The sequence below is a fragment of the Larus michahellis genome, chromosome 10 (genome assembly GCF_964199755.1).
Source record: "Larus michahellis chromosome 10, bLarMic1.1, whole genome shotgun sequence".
NCBI classification, from domain to species: domain Eukaryota; kingdom Metazoa; phylum Chordata; class Aves; order Charadriiformes; family Laridae; genus Larus; species Larus michahellis.
This window is the reverse complement of record NC_133905.1, coordinates 8,583,221-8,607,009: the sequence shown is the minus strand read 5'-3', so window position 1 is coordinate 8,607,009 and position 23,789 is coordinate 8,583,221. Positions and strand designations below refer to the sequence as shown.

Here is a 23,789-nt window from a genome sequence, read left to right as displayed (position 1 = left end):
TGTGAGTCCTCCCACGGATTCTGTCAGGATGCAGCGTTTATCCTTGCGGGCTTACGTGGGTTTCGCCCCTGGCATGCAGTGAAACGAGTTGACGGCTTTGCCTGGTGGTCCAGCATGGCCAGGGACCAGCCGCCTCCTCCCCAAACCCGCTCTGTGGGGTGTCACAGCCCCCCCGGGAAAGAGCCGTGGCATGGCTCGCTCTCCCTTATCATAACGTTCCCGAGCATGGGCTTTTTAGGTGGGTGATAAATGCAAACCAAAAGGCGTTTTTGAGCATGGTATGCATCCTGGTGTATATGTTTCTCCAAGTTTGTTGCCGTTATTCAGTTTAACTGTCCCCTATGGAATGCGTAGGACAAACAACGCTATTAATCACAGGGAGTCAGCGCAGCAGATGGGAAACATTGGCATCACCAGTGACAGAAATCTCGCTGCTACTTTCAAAAGTTACACACACAGACAAAAAAAAAAAACCCCCACCCTCTTACAAATATCTGAAGCCAGGCAAATGTTCACAGTCAGCTTTTCTTTGGTCCTCGTGGCTTTATGGGACGTTGGGATAGTAAAGCAAACGGAGCATTACGGAGGAATACTCTGCGAAAGAGGGAATTGCTTCCCCGTTAGGCACCGTCTAATTCCCTGCCTTAAGGCGGCTCGCTTTTATGCGTATTGCAATAACGGGCTGTAAACTTGTTTTCTTAGTTCCTGATGTATTAATAATATTGCTTATATTAATCATTGACTCAGCAAAAGGCTAATCCTAAGAGCCGTGTTTTAAATGCATACCTTTGATTTTTACGTGCTTCCTTCTATAAAGGCAAAGTGGTTTTATTCCAAATCTATATCGTGTGCTTTAAGATTTAGCAAGGAAAAATCCATACCAGAGGGACATTAAGTACTGCTAAACATATTACAGTGTGCAGTCACGACAATAAGATATGTTGTGCGAAGGAAAAAGCAAGCTGTTAAAGGTATTGTAGTGTAGATAATAATTTGAAGATGTCTGAGAAGCAGAAAAATTCAGGCTTTTCTTGCTGTGCCTAGAAGTGGGGAGAAATGTGCCCACAGCGTAACGAAGGAAATGTGAATTGTAGTTAATTTAAAAAAGACATTTATTTTCACAAACTAACAGAACGCCCTGGCTTGTGTGCATGTGCGTGTTTAGATGCGTGCTGAAAGAAATCCCAGCTGTCTCATGCCTTTACCTCTCTACCACTACAGACTTTCTTCTATATAATTCAAGTTGGCTTTTCATTAAAGTCCGCTCCAGCGACACTTGTGGCATTTGAGATATTTGGAACTACTACTTTTTGGAGCCGAGTGCCTGAGAAGTAATAGGCAGAGCCTTGCCGCCTCTGGCGTGTCGCGATGGTTTAGCCATGCCGCTTTCTCCAGAGGGTTTTTTTTTGCAATATAAATCCTGTCCGGGAAATCCTGACCCTGCTGAAGCCAATGGCAAAACTTCCCGCTGGCTTCAGGGGAGCAGGGATTTCAGCCTGGCCGCTCCGTCCTTGCGAAATTTTTCCCTTGTGCAATGAAAAGCCGTCACCTGGAAGTTTAAACACCGGCATTTGCGCGTTGCTATCGCTGCTGTTGAGGGCGAACCCCGGGAACTTACCGTGAGGGCTGCGACAGGGACCGCCACTCACCTTTTGTCCCTTCCTCCAGTGTTCGGTGTCCTGCGGCCGGGGCATCCAGCGCCGCGCCGTGCACTGCTACGGCGGCACCCCGAAGGCAGCCGAGGAGGCAGAGTGTGACCCGGCCAGCCGGCCCCCTCCGCAGCGGGACTGCCACCTCCCCGAGTGCCCCACGCACCGCTGGGCAGCCGGCGAATGGCAAGCGGTAAGTGGGGACCCCCCCCTCCGCCCTCCCCCGGGGTCACGTCACTTGTGCTCTCGAGCGTGCGGCGCGGGATGAGGCTGGATGATGCCGGAGACGGGGGGCTGCCGGGGGCCGGAGATTGCTGTCCGTGGGTCGGGGTTTCCACCGAGTGGGGTTTTGGGGTTGCAACCCGGGCTCGCCGAAAAAAAAGGAAGCAGAGGAAACACTCGTATGTTCTGGCTGGAAGGGGGAGCTGAGGAATATCTCCGTAGGGTTAATTTGTGCGAATATCCAGCAGGTTGTGGGTAGCGGGGATTTGGGTCTGAGCCCTGTGGCGCTGCTCCGGCGGTGAGCCCCGTGCCTGTGGGTTTGGAGGAACTGAGGAACGTCACTAATTCCCCCTTTCCTGCTTCGTTATCCCAGCTCCTGACAGCTCTCTCCTTCGGCTGAGCTCCCCATCCATACTTTTTGCCAAGCCATGAGCAGCGCTGAGATGAAATCTCCCATGGGAGACGGTGCTTTTCTGGGTGACCGGGATCAGTCCCCAGCAAAACCAGCCCCTTATGCTGGAGCAGGGGATAAAGCTGCTGCTCCGGTGGTTCAGGGAGTGACTCCAACTCATGGCTGGTGGGTGGCAGGAGGACAAGGGGCCTCTGGGCAGGAGGAGGGGGTCCAGGAGGAGCCCTCCCGTGGGCTGCCCGCAGGGTGTTGTCACACGCTTCCGGCGCAAAACAGATTTTGGCAGAGGAACTTCAGACCAGGCACCGAAATTACTATTTTCATTCTGGTTTTGTTCCATTTTTAGCTATCCCTGGGTGGAAGAGTCCTGCTCCAGTTCTCCTCCATCCCTGTCCCACTGTCCGAGGCTCTTCCCTGCAGTGCAGGGACTGCCAGCCTTGGAAATGGGAAAGGCGATGGAGCTGCCAGCTCTGGCGAGCTGAATCCTGTGTCATCCAGCCCACAGAAGAGGCCACCACTTCTTTGGAGAGGGTGTCCTCATCACACGGGGAGAAGGGATTGCCCATCATGGGCCATTCATGGGGATGCAGGGGATGGAGAGGGGCAGGTGGATCCCCAGCCCCCAGGTGGATCATCCTCCCTGCAAAAGCATTGCTGGCCCCAGTGACGGGGCAGCAGGGGCTCGATCCTGCATCCTTTGAGCAGCAAAAGTCTCACTGACTTTGGAGGTGTGTGCTCCTGGTCACCCTGACGCCTGCAGTGCGCAGATCCAGGGAGCAGGATAAATATTAAGCAGAGGGGGGCCCGGCTTTGATTGTCAGTCAGGCTGCTTTGATATTGCTCCTGCATGGCCCAGGGAGGTCCGGAAGGGGGACAGAATGGGTCAAGGTCCCTTCCCCTGCCGAGACAGTGTGAAGAGACCATGGTGTAAATGCCAACTAGGGCCTCCTGCTCCTCTAACAGAAGATGGAGAGGTACTGCCTCCATAAAGGCTACTTCCAGAGCCTGCCTTTATTGTGTCACTAAAAAAAAAAGACAAAAAGAAAGAAAAAAAGGGGAGGATAGGAAAAGCAAATTTACTGATGAAAGAAAAAACCATCTTACGCATGCAGAGGCTGTGCAGCTTTTCCGCTGCAGCAAGAAAAAGTTCAGGGTTAAGGCAGAGTGTGCTTTCCTCTCATCCTTCCTTCCCCACGAGCTCGTCCTTGGCTCGTGCCTGCGCGGAGCATCCTGGACTGCAGGCAGCCGGGGATGGGGCATTATCTAACATCCCCTGCTGTGGTACTGCGGCCTGACAGGGATGGTACCAACCAGTTTAGCTTCATTTCCCCTGTCCTGGTGGTGTTGGGAAGTTATAATGGATTTATAATCTTATGTAAAGTGGCCACAAGTACAAGAGGCCAGAGGGGACCGTGCCCCGTTCCCACCTGCCGGGGAGCCGAGGTGTGATGGGAAGCAGCAGGAGGCAAAGCCGAGCCGAGCATGCAGTGGTAGCTGACGGAAACACCCCAGCCTGGAAAAGAAACGTCAAAAAAGCTGAGGGGGCTCCAGCAAATTCCTTGCAATGAACTTGTGCTTTTACAGAGCGTTTTTAAATTTCTTCAGCTAATAAATTTACAGGCGGCAAAGTAGGTCACCAAGCAGCATGGAGTTGCAGTCCTTACTCAACGATGTAATTAGCCCTGAAAAGCCTCCGCTCCGACCCCATCCTTTCACCCTCTTTCCCTTATTTTCGCAACTTTTCAAACCAGTGGCGAGAGACCCCTGCCTGCTCCCACCCTGCCAAGCCCATGGTGGGAGGTAGATGCTGATGTTTTCCTGAGTTTTCCAGGGCTCCCCATTGCACTGGGGAAATTTTTAATGTGTTACAGAGATTTTTATTTTTTCTTCCCTGGGGATGAGCTTCTCTAGGGGGATGGGCTGGAAGTTTCCTCACCCATAATTAACCACTAATAGAAACGTGCAGGAGATGCTCAATGTGAGCTTGCCCCTTTGGCTGACTCCAAGCAGTTCTTCTCCTGAGCGCTTCTTGTTTTGTTCTGACGTACCCGGTGGAAAAAAGTAATAGCACCTTCTCCCCAGCCATAAGCACTGGCTGCATGTTATTTATAGTGAAGAGGCACAGATTGCATTAGTATTCTCTGAGCAGGGAACAGCAATGAACCCTAATCGACATGAAAGGCGGGATGTAAAATAACATCCCAGCGCTGTCTTGTTCTTGATTTCTTATCTTTATAGGGAATCTGTCGAGAGGGTTTTTTTTTTAATTGTTCATTTCTGTTGATGTTTAGAAAAAAGTTGGTCTTGCCAATGAAAAGGAGTAGGGAACTTATTGGAAACCGTTTATTGCTCTGTTGGTGTATCACCGTTAATTAGCTGTTCTCAGTGCCCGCACCAGGGGGAAGAAAGTCAATAGAAAGGGCCCTGCTAATGTCAAAGTAAAACTCAGACCAGGGCCACAAAAAAAAAGGGAGAGAGAAGGATTTTTTTTCTCAATATGAACCTCTGTGGAAGGGCAAGGCACGGCTCTGGAAGCTGCAATGCGATTCTTGAACCTTTGACATTTGCCGTTTGGGGGGAAAATTGTGCCATCCTCGCCTGATTTGGATTGCAGAGTTACCCGGGGCATGTTTGAAGTGTTCGTGGTGTGCAGTTTTGTTTCATCTCTCTGACAGATTTTGATTTGAGGGGAGGAAAAAAAAAAAAAAACAAAACAATGAATGCTTTCGCAAAGCAATGCCTTTGGGGTTTTTTTAATTATTACTCTTCTAAAACAGTTGCAGAAATGCTTGAAATGGGCCTTAATTTGAACTGCCAGGAAAACAGTTCAAAATTTGGGAAATGAGGCAAAAGAGACAAATATTGTCAAATGCCTGACCTGTTTTTCAGCTCTTGCTATTAATGGCAGCTATCCCCCAGCCCTGCTGTTTTATGTGAGATTTAGATCAGTCATGAACGTGGGATTTCATACAAGATCTATCACCATATTAAAATGAAAAATAGCCTTTTCATGCTAGCTGAACTGTCCACTTTCTATGCGAATAATGTTTTATAACCTTGGGGTGGCTGATTGGAACCTCTGCAGTGTCTCTCTCTGATTTGTTTTATGACGGTCTCACTGTCTTTGAGCCGTATTTAATAACTCAGTGGGATTAATTTAATTGCCAGTTATCCCCAAAAATACAAATAATCAAACGTTAATTTACTGACAATGACAAAACACACAGAGCTGGCTCGGGTTTATTTGGCCGTACAACCGTTATGTGCAGAGAAACCCAAAGCAGGCTGGCGTGTGTCTGAGAGCGTCAATCTCTCATCAGCGACTAATGGTTTCAAATGAGGATAGGTTTTTGATACGATAGCTCTTCACGGCCAATGTCAGAAGATGCATTGATGGCATAGAGATTGTTCACCCTCCTAAAATTAAGCGTGAGACAATGTGCTTTCCAAATTCAGGCTTGAATATACATTAAAGGGAGGAGATGAAATCAGCCTTGTTTCTTCCCGCTCCTTGCAAGGTGCCCCCGTTGGCCGTGAGCTGTGGAGGGCTGGAACGACTCACCCTGCGCTGGCGACCACGTGCTGGGCTGGCGTACGCCCAACCAGGGACAAGGGGAGCTTTGAGCATCCTGTGGCCCCGCTTCCCACTGCGCTGGGGGGGTCCCTCGTGAGGAGGGAGCAGGGAAGTCGGGGTCCGCACGGCCCCTGAAAGGTGCCACTCAGGGAAGCTACGTGATGCTGGAGTGCCAGTGACGCCTTATTCCATGCAATAACCCCCTTTCAGATTTTACTTATATAATAGGGGGATATCAGAGAAGGGCAAATACAGCATAGTTTGTTTGCTCTCTGGGGAAATCACACTCCAGCAAATTCCTCCAGCCCCCTTAGGATCGCTGCGTTTCGGCACAGACCTGGAAGGAGCTTCCACTCCAAGGACTTAAAGGAAGAGAGTAAATAAGGTTGAAAGCACACGAAGCCCTTGGGGTCTTTTGGCAGACTGCGGATTTTGCAATGTTGACTGTTGCCTAAGAGCTCCGAAGTTATTCCTTCGGAATAAATGCTGCTTTGTGGGGCTGCCTCTCCTTCCCCGCCCCCCTCCACTTTGCTCGGTTACTAAATATTTACGATGAACATGACGTTGCGCTCACCACGGCTCTCCTAGTTTGATGCTCCTGCCGTGAGTTGATCTGGTTTCTCGGGGTTCTCACGTAATTCGCAATCTTGGTTCTGACAGCTAATTACAGAAATGGGGGCCTGAGAGTGCCCGCGTTTCACAACTAGATGAACCCACTAAGATCTTGCTGGTTGTGGGCCAGCCAGGAGAGCAGGAGCTGCTTCGGGGAGGCTGGAAATGATGTTCGGAGGGTGAGACTCTAACTGGATTAAACTGGCACAGTCCTCCGAGCCTAGGTGACTTCAAACGGTGTTTCTGTGCAGATAGGGATGGTCTGATTGAATGTTTTATCCTTTTCCTTAGGGGGAAGACATTTCCTGCACATTATATAAAATGATTATTTTCATGCATTTTTCTCCTCGTTAATCCACTTAGTTGAGTGTTAGAAGTCCATTACAGGCGATGACTTCAAGAAAATGGGGTTTTACCCAGACAGCTGCTCTTACGCTGATTGATTTTGTTTTATGTGCGTTTTGTAAGACGCGCTCCGAGCACAGACCCCTCCCAGGAGCACAGCCTCCCTGTTGGGCTGGTTTTCCCAAGATGGGCAGAGAAAGAACCGAGTCCTTAAAGTCTCCAGAAGCCCCCGGGGAGCGGTTGTGCCCAGCTAGCAGGGGTTGCTCTTAATATCAGGCAGGGCAGTGTTCAAAACAGAATAAACTCATAGGGTCCCCTCCGCTGCAGCGGTTGCAGAGATGTGTCCCCCTGTCGTGCTGGCAGGGACTGGGGAAGGGGCTCCCCCCAGCACCAGCCACAGCCAAGGGTGCCACGGTGTGTATTTTGGATGGGGGATGGCTGGGTTGTCGTTCTCCAGGCAGCTGTATTCACTAGGGGCTGAAATGATGGGGGTTGGTCCCTTTCTTTCCCCCTTGGCCCATCTCCTGGCCCGGCGTGCCCACCTCTGCATCTCTTGGTCCCATCACAGCTGGACCCCACGTCCACCCCATCCCAACACCTGCTGCCTCGGGTTCTCCTCTCTCCCTGCACCTGTGATTTGGCTTGGTACCTCCATTGGATGGGAAAACATGTCACTGGATGCTCCCACAGCGCCTGGCCCAACGAGGCCCCGGTCTCGAATTTGCCCCCAGGTGATACCAATGAGAGATGCCAGCATGGGGCAGAGAGCCATCGGCCCACGGGGGATGCTGGGAGGAGGGCTCGCTCGCTTTGCAGATGCGGATTGATTTGCTGAAGTCCCTCGTGGGTTGCATGAGCTGTTGTTTCTTGCAAACAGTGCATCAAGACGTGTGGGGAGGCGTCTCGGTACCGCAAGGTGGTCTGCGTGGATGAGAACAAGCAGGTGCAGAACAGCGGCTACTGCGACGCCAGCAAACGTCCCCCCGAAATCGAGAGCTGCGGGCTGCCGCCCTGCGAGTACGTCTGGATCACCGGGGAGTGGTCGGAGGTGAGTCCCCATCCCCGTCCCCGCACGGGGACCAGGCCACCCTCTCCTCCTCTGGCCACCAGCCTCGCTGAGATATTGCAACCCAAATCAACAGTGGCAGGGCAGTGCTGCGTGGTTTAATTATTATTTTCGGGCTTCGTTTCTGTGTGCAATTTCCCTGCTAGAGAGAAAGGCGCAGGGCTGTGGGAGAATACCAGGATATTAAAGACTAAACGCCAGCGTGCTCAGAGTCCTAGCTAATATCTAGAGGCAGTTTTCTTCCAAAGCACATCGTGTTCAGCAGGCACCCTCTTCGGGTCCGTGCCATTTTATTTCATTTATTTATTTATTTATTTTGTTTTATTCCCGTCCCCTCACGAGGAGCTCCGTGGCCCCACGAGCTGTGGGTGAGCATCCTGGGGGAAAGGCAAGCCTGGATGTGACCGTGGGGACACGTCCTTCCTCGGTGCCGTCTTTGGCAGGAGCGAGGACCCGGCGTGAGCGAAGGCAGCAGGTTTGCCCCCGCGGCTGGGAGAGGGCTCAGCAAGGAAAATAGATGAGTTTTCGTTGCGGCAGGCACTGCACGCGGGAGGACCCGGGCTAATCTCAGCCCGTTTCCTTCTGCGGCGGGTGAAGGATCACTTTCCTCTTGGAGGAACAGCAGAGGGAAATGACAAGGCAGCTGCTGACACAGCACTGATTAAAAAGAAAGAATAAGAAAAGGGAAAAAGGAAAACACGCAAGGATTGAGGGGGAGGAGAGACGAGCCACCCAAGATAGCGCAGGAGGGAGAAATGTGGGGAGATGAGAATTTCTCGGAGCAGCCTGGTCTCCTGGGTAGTTTCCTAAGAGAAATATCAGGGTCCTTGTGAAGCTGGAGCCCCGGCTGCCCCTTGTCCAGACACCCTCTACACATTCCCACCTCCCATCACTCCCTGGGAGCACTTGGGCCCATGAAGATGAGGAGGTGAGTAAGGGCTTGTGTAGCTGGAGCTCAGCTCATTCCAGCTCCACCTCAGCCTTTTAGTGAGGGCAGACACACCGTTTCTCCTCTAATTCCAGGGGAAAACCTTCCATTTCTTCCAGTTGCTGACAAGTACTTGCAACTCAGGATCAGTCTTGGCCGTTTTCTTTCTCTGCGCGTCCCATGGCGAAAAAAAAAAAAAAAGAAAAAAAAAGAGAAAAAAGAAAATCCAAATAATAGAAGCATTTTTGAGTTCTCAAGGATCTTCTTCTCCTTTCTTTGCCCTTGGGGACAGATAACTTGTGCCCAGGAGCCGACCTGGAGCAGGGGTTCCTAGAGCAGGTCAGGGAGGAACTGGGTGCTCAAAGACAGTGTCAGGCGCCAGCCTGCTTATAGTCACTCACAACACTCACGGTTGGCTTAAATAGTTACTACCGATCCCTTGGAGCAGCTTGCCGTGTTAAAAGCTGGTAAACTTGCTTTTCCTCCCCGTTTCGGGCAGCCTTCCCGAAGCATTTGGTGCTGACAGGCGTTTCCTCTGCCCGCAGTGCTCCGTCACGTGTGGGAAGGGATACAGGCAGCGCCTGGTGTCCTGCAGCGAGATTTACACCGGGAAGGACCACTACGAGTACGGGTACCAGAACACGGTCAACTGTCCTGGCACGCAGCCGCCCAACATCCAGCCCTGCTACCTCGGGGAGTGCCCTGTCTCGGCGTCCTGGCGCGTCGGCAACTGGGGAAGCGTAAGTTTGGCAAACTTCATTTTTTCACTGAAAAAATTGGAAAAAAACTTTTATTCTTTACACAGGGGGCACAGTCCCAAGGTTTGGAAGGGAAACATTTGAGAGGTGCATAAATTAACACAGTGAACACCCTCGTGCATCGTCAGCCCCGGTGTGCGTAGGGCTCCTGCTCCAGACCGAACGCCATCGTATGGGGGAGTCCCAGCAGCCACGAGTGGAGTCACAATCTCTGTGAAAATTAGATTGTAGCCAAAATTTGCGGCAGTGTTGAGAGGCATGCTGCATGCTTACTCAGGAAGTGGGGTTATTGCCAGAAAACGAGGGTTTTTTAACTGCCTTGTGCTAGAGTAGAGGGAGTGATAGGAGGTTGGCAGCTGGGCTTGATCCCACTTGTCCATGTGTGTGAGCAAGACTTGGGTACCACCGATAGGCTAAAACACTGGTAATTTTAGCCTTAAAAGGATTTTTCTTTCTTTTTCTTCCCACCTCCCCCCCGCCCCCACTTCCTTCTTACAAATGCTGGGACAGGGCAGGGGAAAAAAACTTTGCCTGCTGCTAAAGTTATTTGTGTTCAGCCTTTTCTGGAGCCTGAACTACAAGGTTGAATTTTAGTTAAGGTGATAACATTTCACTTCTTTGGGCTGCTTCTGACATTCTTTGAAATGTGATGTTTCTCCCATAAATTTGATTTATTAACCCAGCTCAGGCATTTGTAGGAATTTGTCGGACCTTTACAAGGCAACGAGGGTCAAGTCAAGCAAAATGTAGTGGAAGTTGTCACAGTAAATGGCAGAGCCGTTTGAAACCTAAGTTCCTCCTGCCCCATAAGAAGCCTCAGATCCTCCCTGGAAGTCAGGGCAGAGAAGCTACACCAAAGAGCTCAGCCTCAATTAATCGGTATTCTCCCCCAGAATTTCAGTGCAAAATGTCCAGCTCATTAATAGAGCTTCATTGCAAAGAGTATCCATTTCAGAGAGCAAGACCTTTCTCCTCGCTTAGGGCTGCTGAATCTCCCAGTGACTACAAAGTGCCATGACCCTTCTCGTGTCTGATTTTCAAAGGGATTTAATGTAAGATAATGTAAAATACTATCACCTTTGATGGACACAGAGAGTCCTCCTCAGCTCCTTAGTTAAGTTTTATGGATTTGGACCAGATACAGCGTAAACACCGAGTTGCAAATACCATGAGCTGTTGAAGACCATCTCCTTCATGGTGCACTCCTTTACACTAAGCATTTCTAAACAGATGAGCATCCTCATTTCCTTAGCAGCCTAACCTGGTACCTGTAGAAAGAGTACCACTTGAGAACGGGTTTTCGGTTTTCAAGTACTGAAAGAACAAGTTGCAGAGGGGGAACAAGATGCTCCCACCTCCCCTTGCCCATGCTCAGCAGCAGCAAGCCCGGATGAGCTGCTGCTCAGTAGCTCCAGTAACTTGTGCAATTTCATCCTTAAGATTGACCTTGATTTAGGCTGTTTGAGTATTACCCAGTGTTTGCACAGATATAGCCATTTTTCCAGAGGGTGAGGGCAGCAAGGGTTTGGAGACTTTGGTTTGGTGCAATTTGGATAGAAAACAACAACCCATGCCATGTTTGTTCAGAGGACCCTGTCAGTGACCCAAGCAATGTCTCCCAGCCACCAGAAGAGGACTTCTACTATTCAGGCATTCTGGTGAACATTTCTCTCTTCCTAGTGTGAAAAATAAACAATTTTACGTGAGCGCGTGGTTCATCTTAACCAATAGTGCCTTATCCTGTAAAGTGTTTCAGTGCTAAGCGAAGTTCTGTACTCTTCTTGAAATAGTGGCAATGATAATAATGAAGTGATTAATAATCAAAGGGATTATTTGTTTGATTAAAATGACGCCTGCGTTTGAACACTTTGCAGGATTGAGGCCTTTGCTGCTGTCTCTTGATAGGAGGGAAATGGGCTGCCTCTGGTCCCCTGGAGCCCAGAAACCCTTGGGGTAAAATACGAATCTCTGCTTCTGTCTTGCAGTGCTCCGTCACCTGTGGAGTTGGAGTCATGCACCGGTCGGTGCAGTGTTTGACGAACAATGACCAGGTCAGCAGCTTGTGCCATGCGGATCTGAAGCCCGAAGAGAGGAGGGCATGCCACAACGTCCATGACTGTAAGTCTGCAGATATGCACCTCCCTTTGCCTTTCTCGTGGTTTCAGCATCTATTCCCATCAAAATCCTAGAGATGTGCAGTAGTTCCAAGCATTCGGAGCCATCCAACTGAGCACTAAGGCACTTCAGAGACACCTCTTAAAAATAAACAAGGTGTTTTGATGCTTTAGATGCTTCACAGAAGAAATTTTTGATGTACATTGCTCAGTGACTACAAGTATTTCTGTTTTGTTTCAGGCGAGTTACCGAGGAGTTGCAAAGACGTTAAAAATCTCAAAGGTGTCGCTGAAGATGGCGAATATTTCCTTCAAGTCAAAGGAAAGACGTTAAAGGTGCATTTCAGCAACAGACTGATGGTTAATGCATTTCCCAAAGGTGCAAGAGGACGCTGCGTGTGCTCTTCGCTTCCACTCGTGCATTTTCTGCCTTTGGTTTTCTCGGCCATCCCTTTGCCCGTGATACCTGACAAAATTCTGGGTTCTCTCTCTCAGGTGTATTGCTCTGGGATGCAGACTGACAGCCCAAAGGAGTATGTGACCCTTGTAAATGGGGATGCAGAGAATTTTTCGGAAGTGTATGGATACAGGTAAGAAATCCCTTAATCCTGAGCTTCGCAATATTTTTGTTTTCCACGGCAATATTTTCCGGTCATGAGTAGAAAGGGTTTTCTTTTGATTTAGATTGCATAACCCGACTGAATGTCCGTATAACGGGAGCAGACGAGAAGACTGCCAGTGTAGGAAAGATTACACAGCAGCTGGGTTTTCCACCTTCAGCAAAGTAAGGCTGGACCTGAACACTATGCAAATAATAAGTGAGTAAAAACAGGGCCTTGCCATTAAAAAAAAATATGTTTATTTTACACAAATATAGCTGTAACTACAAGCAAGTAGTAGTACTCTAGTGAGCAATATTCCTGTTAAAGGCTGCTTTACACTTAGAGACTGCAACTTGAGTACATGAGAGATGCTCGTGCTGTTTCTCTGTAAGACGGGAAAATATTAAGATAGTCGCTGGTGCATCTGCTATGCAGAATGAAAATGTGCGTGCTCCCGGCAGGCCAGTGTATTTTTTGAAGGATTTTATTTCATTTGATCTCCTATTTGCAGACTGGACTCGGACAGAAAGCTTAACCAGGGAGGAGCTGGACCAGTGCAGGGTCTCCGGTGGGGTCAGGGATGCTGATTCCTTAGGGTGGGGGTGGAGGTGGCTCTTTGCAGAGCCAGGCCATGGGGAAATAACTTGTGTGGAGAGTGATGGAGCTGGGGCCATGGATTTGCAGGGGAGGAGGGGACTGTAACTGTGCTGTATAAGTGATACCCTGTCTCTCTTGTCATCCGTGGGACCTGGGAGCCATCCCGCCGCCAGAAAGCCCACAGCATCCCATAAGGTTACGGTTTCGGTCCCCTCGACCCCAGGGATGCTATCAGTTTCTGGCAAATGTTTTAAAAATACAACATATTGTCGGGGGTTCATACAGTAAAACAGCAGAGATTTTTTTAGCAAATCAAAATCCTTCCTTGTAAAATGACACTTTATCTGATAGGGGGTTTTTATCACTTAATTTTCAAGCCATGATTCCTCCCAGTCTATCAATCTGTAAAAAGCTACTAATAGTCTGTAAAAGCTCCTAGGTAAAGATCTCAAAGGAACCGCTCTCGGGGGAATTTGATACCAGCTCCCTTTGAATTTCAAAAGGAGCTGGGCACCTACCTCTGTCAGGCAGGAGCTATCTCACATCCCCATCTAAATGAGTCTGGGTTACTTCAGATCCTTCCAGAGCAAAATATCCCAATTCCCTTTGAAACCCCGACCCCTGGGCTGGGCAGCCAGGACAGCACGGAGATGGCTGTTTGCCTTTTTTTTTTTAAAATTGGGATTTAGGAGGTCCCATGGCCTTCTTGAAAGTGGGGCATTTTCTGATAGAGAAATAAAACCCAAGTCATGGGTTCAAGTTTGGCTGTTATTTATACCTAGGTCCTAAATCACCAACGTACTAAAACCAAGCTGTAAGCGTGGAGCGTGTGAGCTGTTAAATTCTGGCTCCAGCCAGAAAGCTGGAGCACTGTTAAATTCAGTGCTCACATACCGGGAGCCACATGTGGGATGAATTGGGGATTTAGTATTAAAAATCCAACAGATGAGGTCTTGACTTTCGAGATTAATGCTTGAAACCAGCTTTAGTGAATTTAAACATTAGCGAAGAGCATGTTTACATTTATTTTGTCTCTCTCCCTGCATCTTTCTTTCCGTGTTATTCACCAACTGTTCTCCACAGCGACCGATTTACAGTTCGCACGGACGCATGATGGACGACCTGTTCCTTTTGCCACTGCTGGGGACTGCTACAGTGCAGCCAAATGCCCACAGGTATTTGACAATAGCATTTCAGAGGAATTGGTGCCATTTGTTATGTCCAGGCCCTCTATTAATTACTGCTGATCACATCAGCCCAACTCCAGTGAGTGTCACATTCTCATCTCAGTGGTCGGAAACTTTTCCTTTTGTCCATGCAGAAAGCACTCTCCGTTTTCCATATGGGAAAACGCCAGGTTATTATCGGACCAGTGTTGGGACTGACTAAGGGACACTCCCCAGGGCCTCAGACAGTCGGCAGTAAAGGAGAAAAGGAAGAAGAAATAAGCTGTGGGAGAAGGGCTGGATTTTGCATGCGTAGTTGAAGGTAGGGGGATCAGTCCATGGCAGGGCTTGGTGGAAGTGCTGGGCATGGAGAGCAGTAGTGGGTCAGGCCATCGGGATGCCCTGGGACCCTGCCTCTGTGCTCCACAGTCTTATATTCGCTGAAACAGGGGTGCAAGAAGATGGGTGAGATAACCCTTCTGGGTGGAGAAGGCAGCAGACAGACAGCAGGACTCCTGCCAAGCCAGCTCCAGGGGGGAGATTCCCAAGAAGGAGGCAGGAGAGCCTTTGCAGGGCAGGGACAGGTTGGGTTTCTGCCACTGGACCGATGGAGCCCAGCCATCAGAGACCACCATGGTACCTGCCAGCTGCTGCCCCACCATCCCCATGCCCTGCTGCTTATTTTCATGGCAGCCCAGTGGGACCACCACTCGCTCCACTTCGGGGCTGGGAAAAAGGTGATGAAACAAAGGCAGTGCCTTTGGGCATCAGGGCAAATCCAGGCTGTCCCAGCACCGCGATGTGCCCAGCCATGAAAGCACAGAGCTGGGCACAGGCTAAGTCCCATCTTCAGTAGGTTTGGGAGGCGATGCAGGACATCTAGCCCAGTTGCTTGGAAGAAATATGCTTTCTTGAAAGTCTTTAGGAGACTAATTAACACTGTCCTACAGGTGGCTTGCTCTATAACCCCAGCACACCTAGTTTTTTGTGGAGATGGGGGACGACAAGTGTTGTGTTTGGATAGTCCAAGGTATTGGGGGGACCTTACTCACAAAGAGCTGCAGCAACAGACGGCAGAGGCCAAATGGCTCCATCTCTTCCCTCCCTACTTTTGGAGCTGACGCTTTTCCACACAGCTCAGCAGCTTAGGGATTGACTTCTTACCTCGGGAAGGCTCATGAATGTTAATATCCATCCACCTGACCCGGACAGTTTGCTCCTTGCAGAAAATCAACGTTCCCAAGGCAGCAAGTGCAGGGAGCAAAGCTAACAGCCATCTGGTAGCGCACAACCGTGCTGGGCTGCAGTCAGCCTGGGGATGTGGCCGAAGGATCCCTCCCTTGGGTCCACAAACAGGCAGGGCTGGGGTCTGCCGTGGGGGTAAGAGGAAGGCTGGAGGCATTCCCGTTGGATGCAGACCTAGCCCTTAATTTTCCGTCCATTTTGTGCATTTGGGGACAGGTTGGAATGAAGTGAAGAACGTTTTTAAGAAATAAACAAATGAAAGAGTTTTGATTTTACTGAAGTCTGAGGGAAAAAGAGAGAAAAAAAAAAAAAAACAAAACCAAAACAAAGCCCAGTGGAAAATAAGGAAAACAAGGAGAAGTGTGCCCTCTCCAGTTGAGGAGGGAGCAGTGAGAGCCGCTGCGGCGCGTCCCTGGGGTACCTTTCCCATCAGCTGCTGGAGCACGTCAGGCTCCGCAGTTTGCCATGGGAAAGCCAAGAATGCCCTCAGCTGGCAAACCGCGAAAAAGCAGTGTAAAACCGAGAAAAAAAAAAAAAAAAGGCAGTGTAAAACTGAGAAAAAGCAGTGAAAACCCAAGATAAAGCCCCTCCTTCTCTGCAGCCACCAACGAGAAGGAAATTCCTAACCCGAGCCATGCTGTGATTTGTACAGTATGTGCTAATCATTATCAGAGCGATGGAAAAAATGGAAAACATTGCCGGCAAGAAAAGTGACACGGTGGCAAAAGCACAGTATTTTGGGGTAACCAGGCTCGTCTGCTTGTTTTTTAGGGTCGCTTCAGCATAGACCTTTACGGGACAGGCCTGTCCTTAACGGGAACGGCAAAGTGGCTCTCGCAAGGGAATTACGCAGTGTCGGAAATTCAAAAATCCCCAGTAAGTTGTAATTTTAATTATGATTATACTTGCTCATGAGAACTTTCTAATTGTTGTCTTCCATGGCAACATCTTCCAAGTAGAGATGAAGAAAAATCTAACATCTGACATCAGAAATGAAGTGTTGCCTGTAACTGTATGGGGGGGGGGGGCTATCAGGTTTAACTTGATTTAAGTTATTGCAATTAATTAGTGAGCCTGCTTAACTGTGAAGCTGAAAATGCTGCATGCTGTGGGGCAGACATATCCTTAATTAGTTGTCTGAGGAGTCCGGCAGGGAACTGGATCACAGGCAGGCAGGACCGGGATGCGTGGGGTCAGGGCTGCAGGGCAGGGCTGGACCTGCCAGAGAGGGTCCAGGTGCCAGGCAAGTGTGCCCCTGAGTAGGAGCTGGTCCTAAAATGTGGCTGATAAAGTGTGGTGGATGTGGACCTTCCCAATGGGCTGGGAGAGCCCAATCTCTTTGGGAGAGACCCGAATAACCCGAGCTCTGGGGATCGCTTTTTTGGCTGTTACTTCATGTGAGTCATCTTGATTGTCCCTGTTAAAACTCTCCTAAGGAGGTCACAGTAATCATCTAACAAAAAGCAATTTGCAAAATGTCCTCTTCCATAGTGCTATAGGTCTCCCTGGCTCTGGGGACCCCCTTGAGCCCACAAGCCTCATCAGTGCTGGGGCTCTTAAGGGAAAATTAAATGCTACTGGTCCGACCATGCTGCAGCAAAGCATCCTCCAGCATCCCCTTCTGAGGACCAGCACAGACCCTCTATGTTAGTGCTGGCAGGTGCTTTGCTATTCTTCTCCCCTTCCGAAAGGAGAAGCCCAGGCAGCCGACTTTAGGGTTGTGGAGAGCAGACACCATCACAGCTGGCAGAATTAAACTTTAAGGGACAAGGGGTCTGAGACAGCTCTTACCTCCATCACCCGGTGGCATCTGTCACGTGCTGTTCCAAGGGTGTAATTGCCCGCAGGAGCAGAAGACAGAAAGGCATAGTGAGAAGAGATGATGGCAGCCTGCTGCAATCACAGATCAATATTGTCAAGGGCAGGAGGGAGCTCGTTTAAAAATAAATGCTTGGTTCAAGCTTGTCCTGCACTTAAGTCCAAATTTCTGGTAACTGAGGGTTGAATTCCCCTCAAGGACTGTCTGTCCATTGTAGTGACCAAAGGAGAAAGACTCGGCAGAGGTGGGTAAGGAAGGCCAGATGGATGAATCTCCTAATTCCAGACTGGAGTTGCACCACACTTGCTGGGCTCTCCTGGCGACCAGGCCAACCCCAGGACCACTCCGCATCTCCTTTTGTCTCTTCTGGCTGTGGAAATGCAGAGCTGAGAGGGGACGCCACTTTAGCAAGTCATAGAATCATAGAATGTGTTGGGTTGGAAGGGACCTTTAAAGGCCACCTAGTCCAACCCCCCCGCAGTGAGCAGGGACATCTTCAACTAGATCAGGTTGCTCAGAGCCTCATCAAGCCTGGCCTTGAATGTCTCCAGGGATGGGGCCTCCACCACCTCTCCGGGCAACCTGGGCCAGTGTCTCACCACCCTCAGTGGAAAGAACTTCTTCCTAATGTCTAATCTAAACCTGCCCTGCTCTAGTTGAAAACCATTGCCCCTTCAGGTACTGGAAGGCCGCTATAGGGTCTCCCTGGAGCCTTCTCTTCTCCAGGCTGAACATCCCCAACTCTCTCCACCTTTTTCCTTCTTGTCTTGGATCTGGACCCACTCCAGGCCTTTCCCTTCCAAAGGGATGTTTCTTGGTACGGCCTAAAATTTTCCTTGTGCCCTTCACATGCTCAGGCACAACCAAGGAGCTGTTATTGTCTAGATGGGGTTTTGCTCTTGCATGAGCCAAGTTTTACGCTCATTACAGTTATTCACTGTGGGGCACACTGGAGAAAGCAGATACCCTTGAGATACCCCTCCAAATGGCCTTCTCCTTGGGCATCTCTCAATGTAATAAATCAAAACTACCCTTTCTTATTTGTGTTCACCATTTGACCTGGTAGCACTAAAGGGAATTACATTTGCATACATTTAAATATAATGGTGATTTTGTAGATTGATTTAGGCATAATTTATTTTCCTTCCAAGACATTTTCTATTAAAAACCCTGGCTAGAAGATCCCAGATCTGGCCCTTTCACAGCATAGAGTTCCTGAGCCCTGACATGAGGTGTTATCTCTGATTTTGCCTGCAGGATGGTACCAAAGTAGTAGGAAAATGCGGCGGTTACTGTGGGAAGTGTACTCCATCGTCTGGAACGGGCCTCGATGTTCAGGTGTTATAGTGATGGTGAGTTCCCAGCTGCTTCTGCACGAAGGGAAATCTTCACAAAAAACATCCTGAAGGAGCAGATCAGGCCACGCTTGCAAAAGCACTTGTGCGTTGAGTGCGTCGGTGACAGCCACCCACCCCACACGGCGTCCGGGGAGCGATGGCATCCCGGGCTCCCAGTCCTCACTTCCCCCAGTAACACCAGTAACCCAGTATAACGCTGTCAACTGGAAACACACTCCCCACACGCTTTGGCTCCTCTCTTGTGCCGATCTCTCTGGTTACAGGCTTCAGAGGCCAAGACGATGATCTGACTCTAACGGGCACCTTGTCTGTATGTCCCAGGTTCTCCGAGAGCGGCCAGCGGAGAGGAGACGGATGAAGGATAGCGATGCAATACCTCTGCCTTCCACTTTTTTTAATCTGTTTATGTGTGTATATAGATCGCATATTCTTAATGTACAGTATATTTATGTTTGGAATTATTTATTTTGATTTAATATTTTTGTACGTAAAATCATTATATTAAGGCTGCTTTTACTATTTTTATTTTTTATTGTTAAATCCTGCAGTCAAACCACTGCATTTTGCGTACTCTACATTATATGTAGCATTATGACAAGTGATACTTTATTGTCACTGTATTCAGTTGTTTACTTTCAATCAGTAATTTTCCTTCAGTTACGGGCTGCTTTGGCCCTCTACGGTGCTACACAATCTGCATAGGGGTATTTTTGGCATTTCAATCTGTCTTTATGTAAGGAAAATAGACAAGATGTGCTTAAATTTTATTTTAGGGATTAGGCCGACAGCACTCAAGGAAAACATGACAGTGAATACAGTGCTAGTTGCATTAGCAATCTTTATCTTTTAGGTATGTTTTGAATTTCACATGACCTCTGTGGCCAGTGCTAAAAGCACTGGTTTGGTGCTAACGTGATATTTATTAATGCTCTGTAGTTTTAGTCAACCCAGTGCCTTTATCAGTGAAAAAGGGAAGAAAGCAGAAAAAAAAAAAATGGTCAGGCAATTCAAATCAATTAAGATTTATCCCAGGTTTAGGAAAATTCCTGCAGATGGATCTTCAGCTTGAGCCCCTTATTTTTGTAGGGCTCTGAAGAGAACTTGCTTTTAAAAAAAAAAGCACGTATTTGTCTCCTGATTGCATGTGCCACTGTGCTTCCTGGCTCCATCTGGAAGCGGGGTATTAACTCATCCCAGACAGGCTGATCAGGCCATATGTTTCCCTGGGCTGTGCGCTGAGAAACGCTGCCGTTTCTTACGGCCGGCACCGCAGAACCCCCACGGGAAGCCTGAAGCATCCCTGCCGTGTTATCTCTGTGTTATCCCTGCCGGTGAGGACCGCGGGGGCTGCGGCAGGGGATGGATGGGGACAGCACGCCCAGCCAAGCCGCCCCTTCCTCTTGGCTGGGGGGACTCCATTGCGGACACCTGCAGCGTTTCCCCGGCTTCCTACTCGCTCGCAGACCATCTGCAAAGGGAGGCTTCAGCGCCGGCTCCGCCTGGTTTCAACAGGATCACTCTGTACTTAGAGATAACTCTGCCCCCCCTCCCCCCTTCAAAAACAGGCTGCTTTACGCCTACTTCTGTGTTGCTTCGGATCTTCCTGGTAAGGCATCTGCGCTCCTTGCCTATCCGCCATCCCGTGTACAACCAGACCTTTAGCGTTGGCTTTTTTTATATATAAAAAAAAAAAACTAAGGAGACATCTCCCATAGGCGCCGAAGGCGGCTGTGCGATGGCTCCCCCCTGTACATAGCCCGCCGCTTGTGCCGCGCCACAGCTTCGCAGAGCTTCGTAGCACGTTTGAACGGGGGTGATGTGACCAGATTATTTTTGTAGTCTATGACTATGTCCCTTATCTCTTTCTCCACAATTTTACTTAGCGATAGGAAGATGCTGCCCTTTCGCCGTACGTATCGGGGCAGCCAGGAGCACAAAGTACAAGGAAAGGAAGCTTTTCAGCACAAAATTGCCAGCAGTTTGGAAAACTAAAGAGATTTGTCTGCTACTTCAGATAGGTCTTGCAGTTTTGGGTGCCAACAGTTAACAAACGCAACCTCAGGATCTGGTGCGAGTCTTTTGCAGAGCTCCCCAAGGGATGTGTCATCAGTCTGTTACAAAACAGTCGGATCGATAGTGATAAACGATCCGATCCCTGGATTCATCACCTGTGTGTGTGCGCCGGGCTGTGTTCAGCGTTCAGAGCGACACCTGTCTGCCTGAACAGCCGGGGGTCGGCGCTTTCACATCAGCCAGGAGATGTCTGGCAGGCGAGCAGGGCTCCTTACAGCCCGGCAGCTCGAGAACCGGTGCTCGACACTTCTTCGGTGTGTGCCTCTGCTGCTCTTATTAACATTCCAACGTAGAGGAAAGAGTGAGACTCTTGCCCATCATTTGGGTTTTTTGGCTTAATAGCACGTAAGTAGAGAGGATCATATCTTAGACTATTTTTGTGTCTATGCATACCAGTAGTAAATTCTACCATTCTGAGAAAAATGCCAAAAATACCATTTCACAGGTGAAAGAAAAGAAAAAGGGAAAAGGCAAAGGGGAAAAGGGAAAGAGAAAGAGGAAAAAGGGAAAGGGGAAAGGAGTAGTAATGGAACAGTGGTTTTTTTTTTTTTTTAATGATAATTGCTTATGTATAACTTCTGTAGGGGAAAAGGGAAAATTGCACTATGAAGTTTAGAAAGAAACAGTGGTGCTTAGAAAGTACAGGCTTATTATATTTTCTCTAATGAAGTGAATGGCTATTTATAAAAAGAAATATTATTTTGACCTGTACGCGTTCATTTCTACAATATAGTTTCATAGCAGCTATTAACAGAGCAAGAGAAACCTAAAAAAAATATTAAAGAAACTATAAGGGAAAAAAAAATGATAGAGCACTGATCCTGTGGTTCATTAGTGGTCTTCATTAAATAGGAACAGACTTTGAGGACCAGAGACATTAGGCATTTCTTGTTCAGGAAACAACTCTGGGTTCTGTATATCAATGACATTATTTTTCTACAAACTGGGGGTTTTTTTGCAAGCACTTTCCTGTACAGTGTTTCTTTTCTTTCTGCTTATACTCAAAAGGAAATGAAAAGACCGGTAAGACATGTCTTGTATGGTCTTTCTGCATTTGCCATCGTATTTCAATACCTGTGTGCTATTATAGAGGCAAAATACTTTGTACACAAGGGAATAATACATTGAATGGTAAACATGCCTTTCTGTGCTGGTCTTTATTTCCAAGCGTTGGGTTCCTTGTTTGATTGTCCCATGCAAAAGGAAGGAGGGAAGGCAATAATGTTGGTTATATGGAGCCCTGCCCCGAGTCCATGTTGGAGTCTGTGGACCAGGGACCATCTTGGAGAATGGCCGTGGCACAACTCGTGTCCTGCCAGTCGGATGGGCTGATGCCCCCGCCAGTTTCTGTCCGGGAGAGGAGTGCCCCGAGGTACAAAACATACCCGAGCACATCTCGGAGGTGCCCCGTGCGCTACTCGGATGCCATCCATGCACCGGGGACATCCCTTGCCATGGGACGATAAGGGAGCCAAACAGTTCATTTTGCAAATGTTCTTGAAGGATGAGCAGGCGTGCTGGACCTGCTCCACACAGCTAGCAGTGCTATTTAAAAAAAATAAAAAAAAAAAAAAAAAAAAAAACCAAAACCCAAACCAAACTTTTCTAAGTTTGAAAAAATAGTATGAAATATACAAGAAAATTCAGGTATAAGAAATCTGGGTTAAAAGGAAGCAAACGTGGGGACCGGCTCCCAGGAAGGCAACCAAGTGACAAACTGCAGCCAGAGTCTTGCATCGCCCCTGCCCCAGAGGCAGCAGGTAAGAGTGAAGAAGTTGCATTTTTCTGTCCTCCTTTGTATGTTCCTCTTGCTTCATCTCAGAAAATACAGCAGATCTCTTAGTGCTGGCAGCTCCAGCCTTTTTCATCTTCTATGTTTTTAAGCCAAAAGGAGAGAGGATACATTTCTCATGCTGTCTGAAACAGTCAGATGCAGAATACGGAACGTGCAGTATTTCAAAGGCTTAATTCTTAGTTTAAATGACCACTTTCTTAAAGATGTCTGTCTTTTCTATCATTTATCCTTAATAAATTATTACAAAGACATTAAATGTGGGCTGCTGTGGAATTAAGGCAACAGGGGGTCTGAGCACAGCCCCTGAATCATATTTAACCTTCCAGCCCTGTATAATGAAAGGGTCATTTTAACACTTCTGATGCTTAGGTATATGAAAATTAGAGCGCTCTTCTTCCGCCTCGTTATACAGCAGATCAGGACTAATTGCTCCAGAGACAGAGGTGACTGCTTGATCTCTTCAATGTTCTCTTCTGCCCAATAATGGGCATTGTTTCCTCTATAGAAAAATAAAATGCATTTTGTTGAAGGCTCTTGCAAACTCACGTTTTAATGAGATAGTCTTAAATCACGACATTTGCTAGAAAACCTTCTTCTCCCACACAGCCATGCTTTGAAAATCATGTTGAAAAATGGGGAGAGGCAGAAAAGACCACGGAGGGCAGTCTGGGCTTGAAAGATCAATTTCCACTGAGGCCCTTCCAGACTTGGTCTTTCCAACACAACTCCTCTTCCCAAACAGACGATTGAGGGCTGTCTTCGAGAAAGCATTTCTGCCAGGGGAGCAGCGTTGAGGCGAGACAGTTCTCCCACCTGCCAGGCAAAGGCACAGAATTTCAACCCAACCCAGGAGTCCTTTACAGTTGAAGCAGCTCAGCCTACGTGGTAAGTTCTCCCAGCGCTTGAATTCTTCAAATCAAGTCCTTTTACGAAATACATTCGAGTTCACCCAGAAGTCGCTAATCTTAGGAGCTGTTGGTTGTTTAGTGGGCAGGGATGAGTCCCTTTGCGGTACAAATTCCTGGAGGCAGCTCTCCAGCTTTGCATTGTGGAAGAGGAAGAGCCGATGGCCAGAAGTGGTGCCTGTCAGTCTCACTCCAGTATCTTCCAAGTATTTTTGCCTGTGCTGGAGTAATCAAGGCAATCGGAATTGTAGCTTCTTCCAGAAACAGATTTAGTTGACAAGTTTCTGACCTCTCTTTGCAATAGCGTGATGAAGAATGCTAAGAAGTTATTTTTGGCCTTCACAGAAGAGTCTGAGTTCCCACTTCAAAGTTGGCTTAATTTTTCAGCTATTTTATATTACCAAACATAAGGCACAGTTTTTGAAAAATCAAAACGAGAAGAGAAGAGTGTTTTGACCTAACCCATATGCTTTTTATATTTTATTTCCTGGGGGTTTTTTGGTTTGTTTGTTCCAATAAAAAAAAAAAAAACAAAAACAAACCAACAAAAAA

General features: G+C 48.4%; 1 protein-coding gene across 3 annotated transcripts in view; it reads left to right on the top strand.

The window, feature by feature from the left end:
* ADAMTS9 (ADAM metallopeptidase with thrombospondin type 1 motif 9) overlaps positions 1–21,675 on the top strand; it is an 86,884-nt gene extending 65,209 nt beyond the window's left edge. For 2 of the 3 annotated variants that reach the window (XM_074602233.1, XM_074602234.1), the window contains 11 exons: positions 1,669–1,842; positions 7,689–7,859; positions 9,351–9,545; positions 11,549–11,681; positions 11,919–12,013; positions 12,173–12,267; positions 12,362–12,495; positions 13,960–14,051; positions 16,059–16,163; positions 18,364–18,458; positions 18,786–21,675. In XM_074602233.1, the coding sequence (XP_074458334.1) occupies positions 1,669–1,842; positions 7,689–7,859; positions 9,351–9,545; positions 11,549–11,681; positions 11,919–12,013; positions 12,173–12,267; positions 12,362–12,495; positions 13,960–14,051; positions 16,059–16,163; positions 18,364–18,453 (1,284 nt within the window). In that variant the 3' untranslated portion in view covers positions 18,454–18,458; positions 18,786–21,675. The remainder of the gene's footprint in view (positions 1–1,668; positions 1,843–7,688; positions 7,860–9,350; positions 9,546–11,548; positions 11,682–11,918; positions 12,014–12,172; positions 12,268–12,361; positions 12,496–13,959; positions 14,052–16,058; positions 16,164–18,363; positions 18,459–18,785) is intronic. The other variant, XR_012589269.1, reaches the window with a different exon arrangement.
* The last annotated feature ends 2,114 nt before the right edge of the window (positions 21,676–23,789 follow it).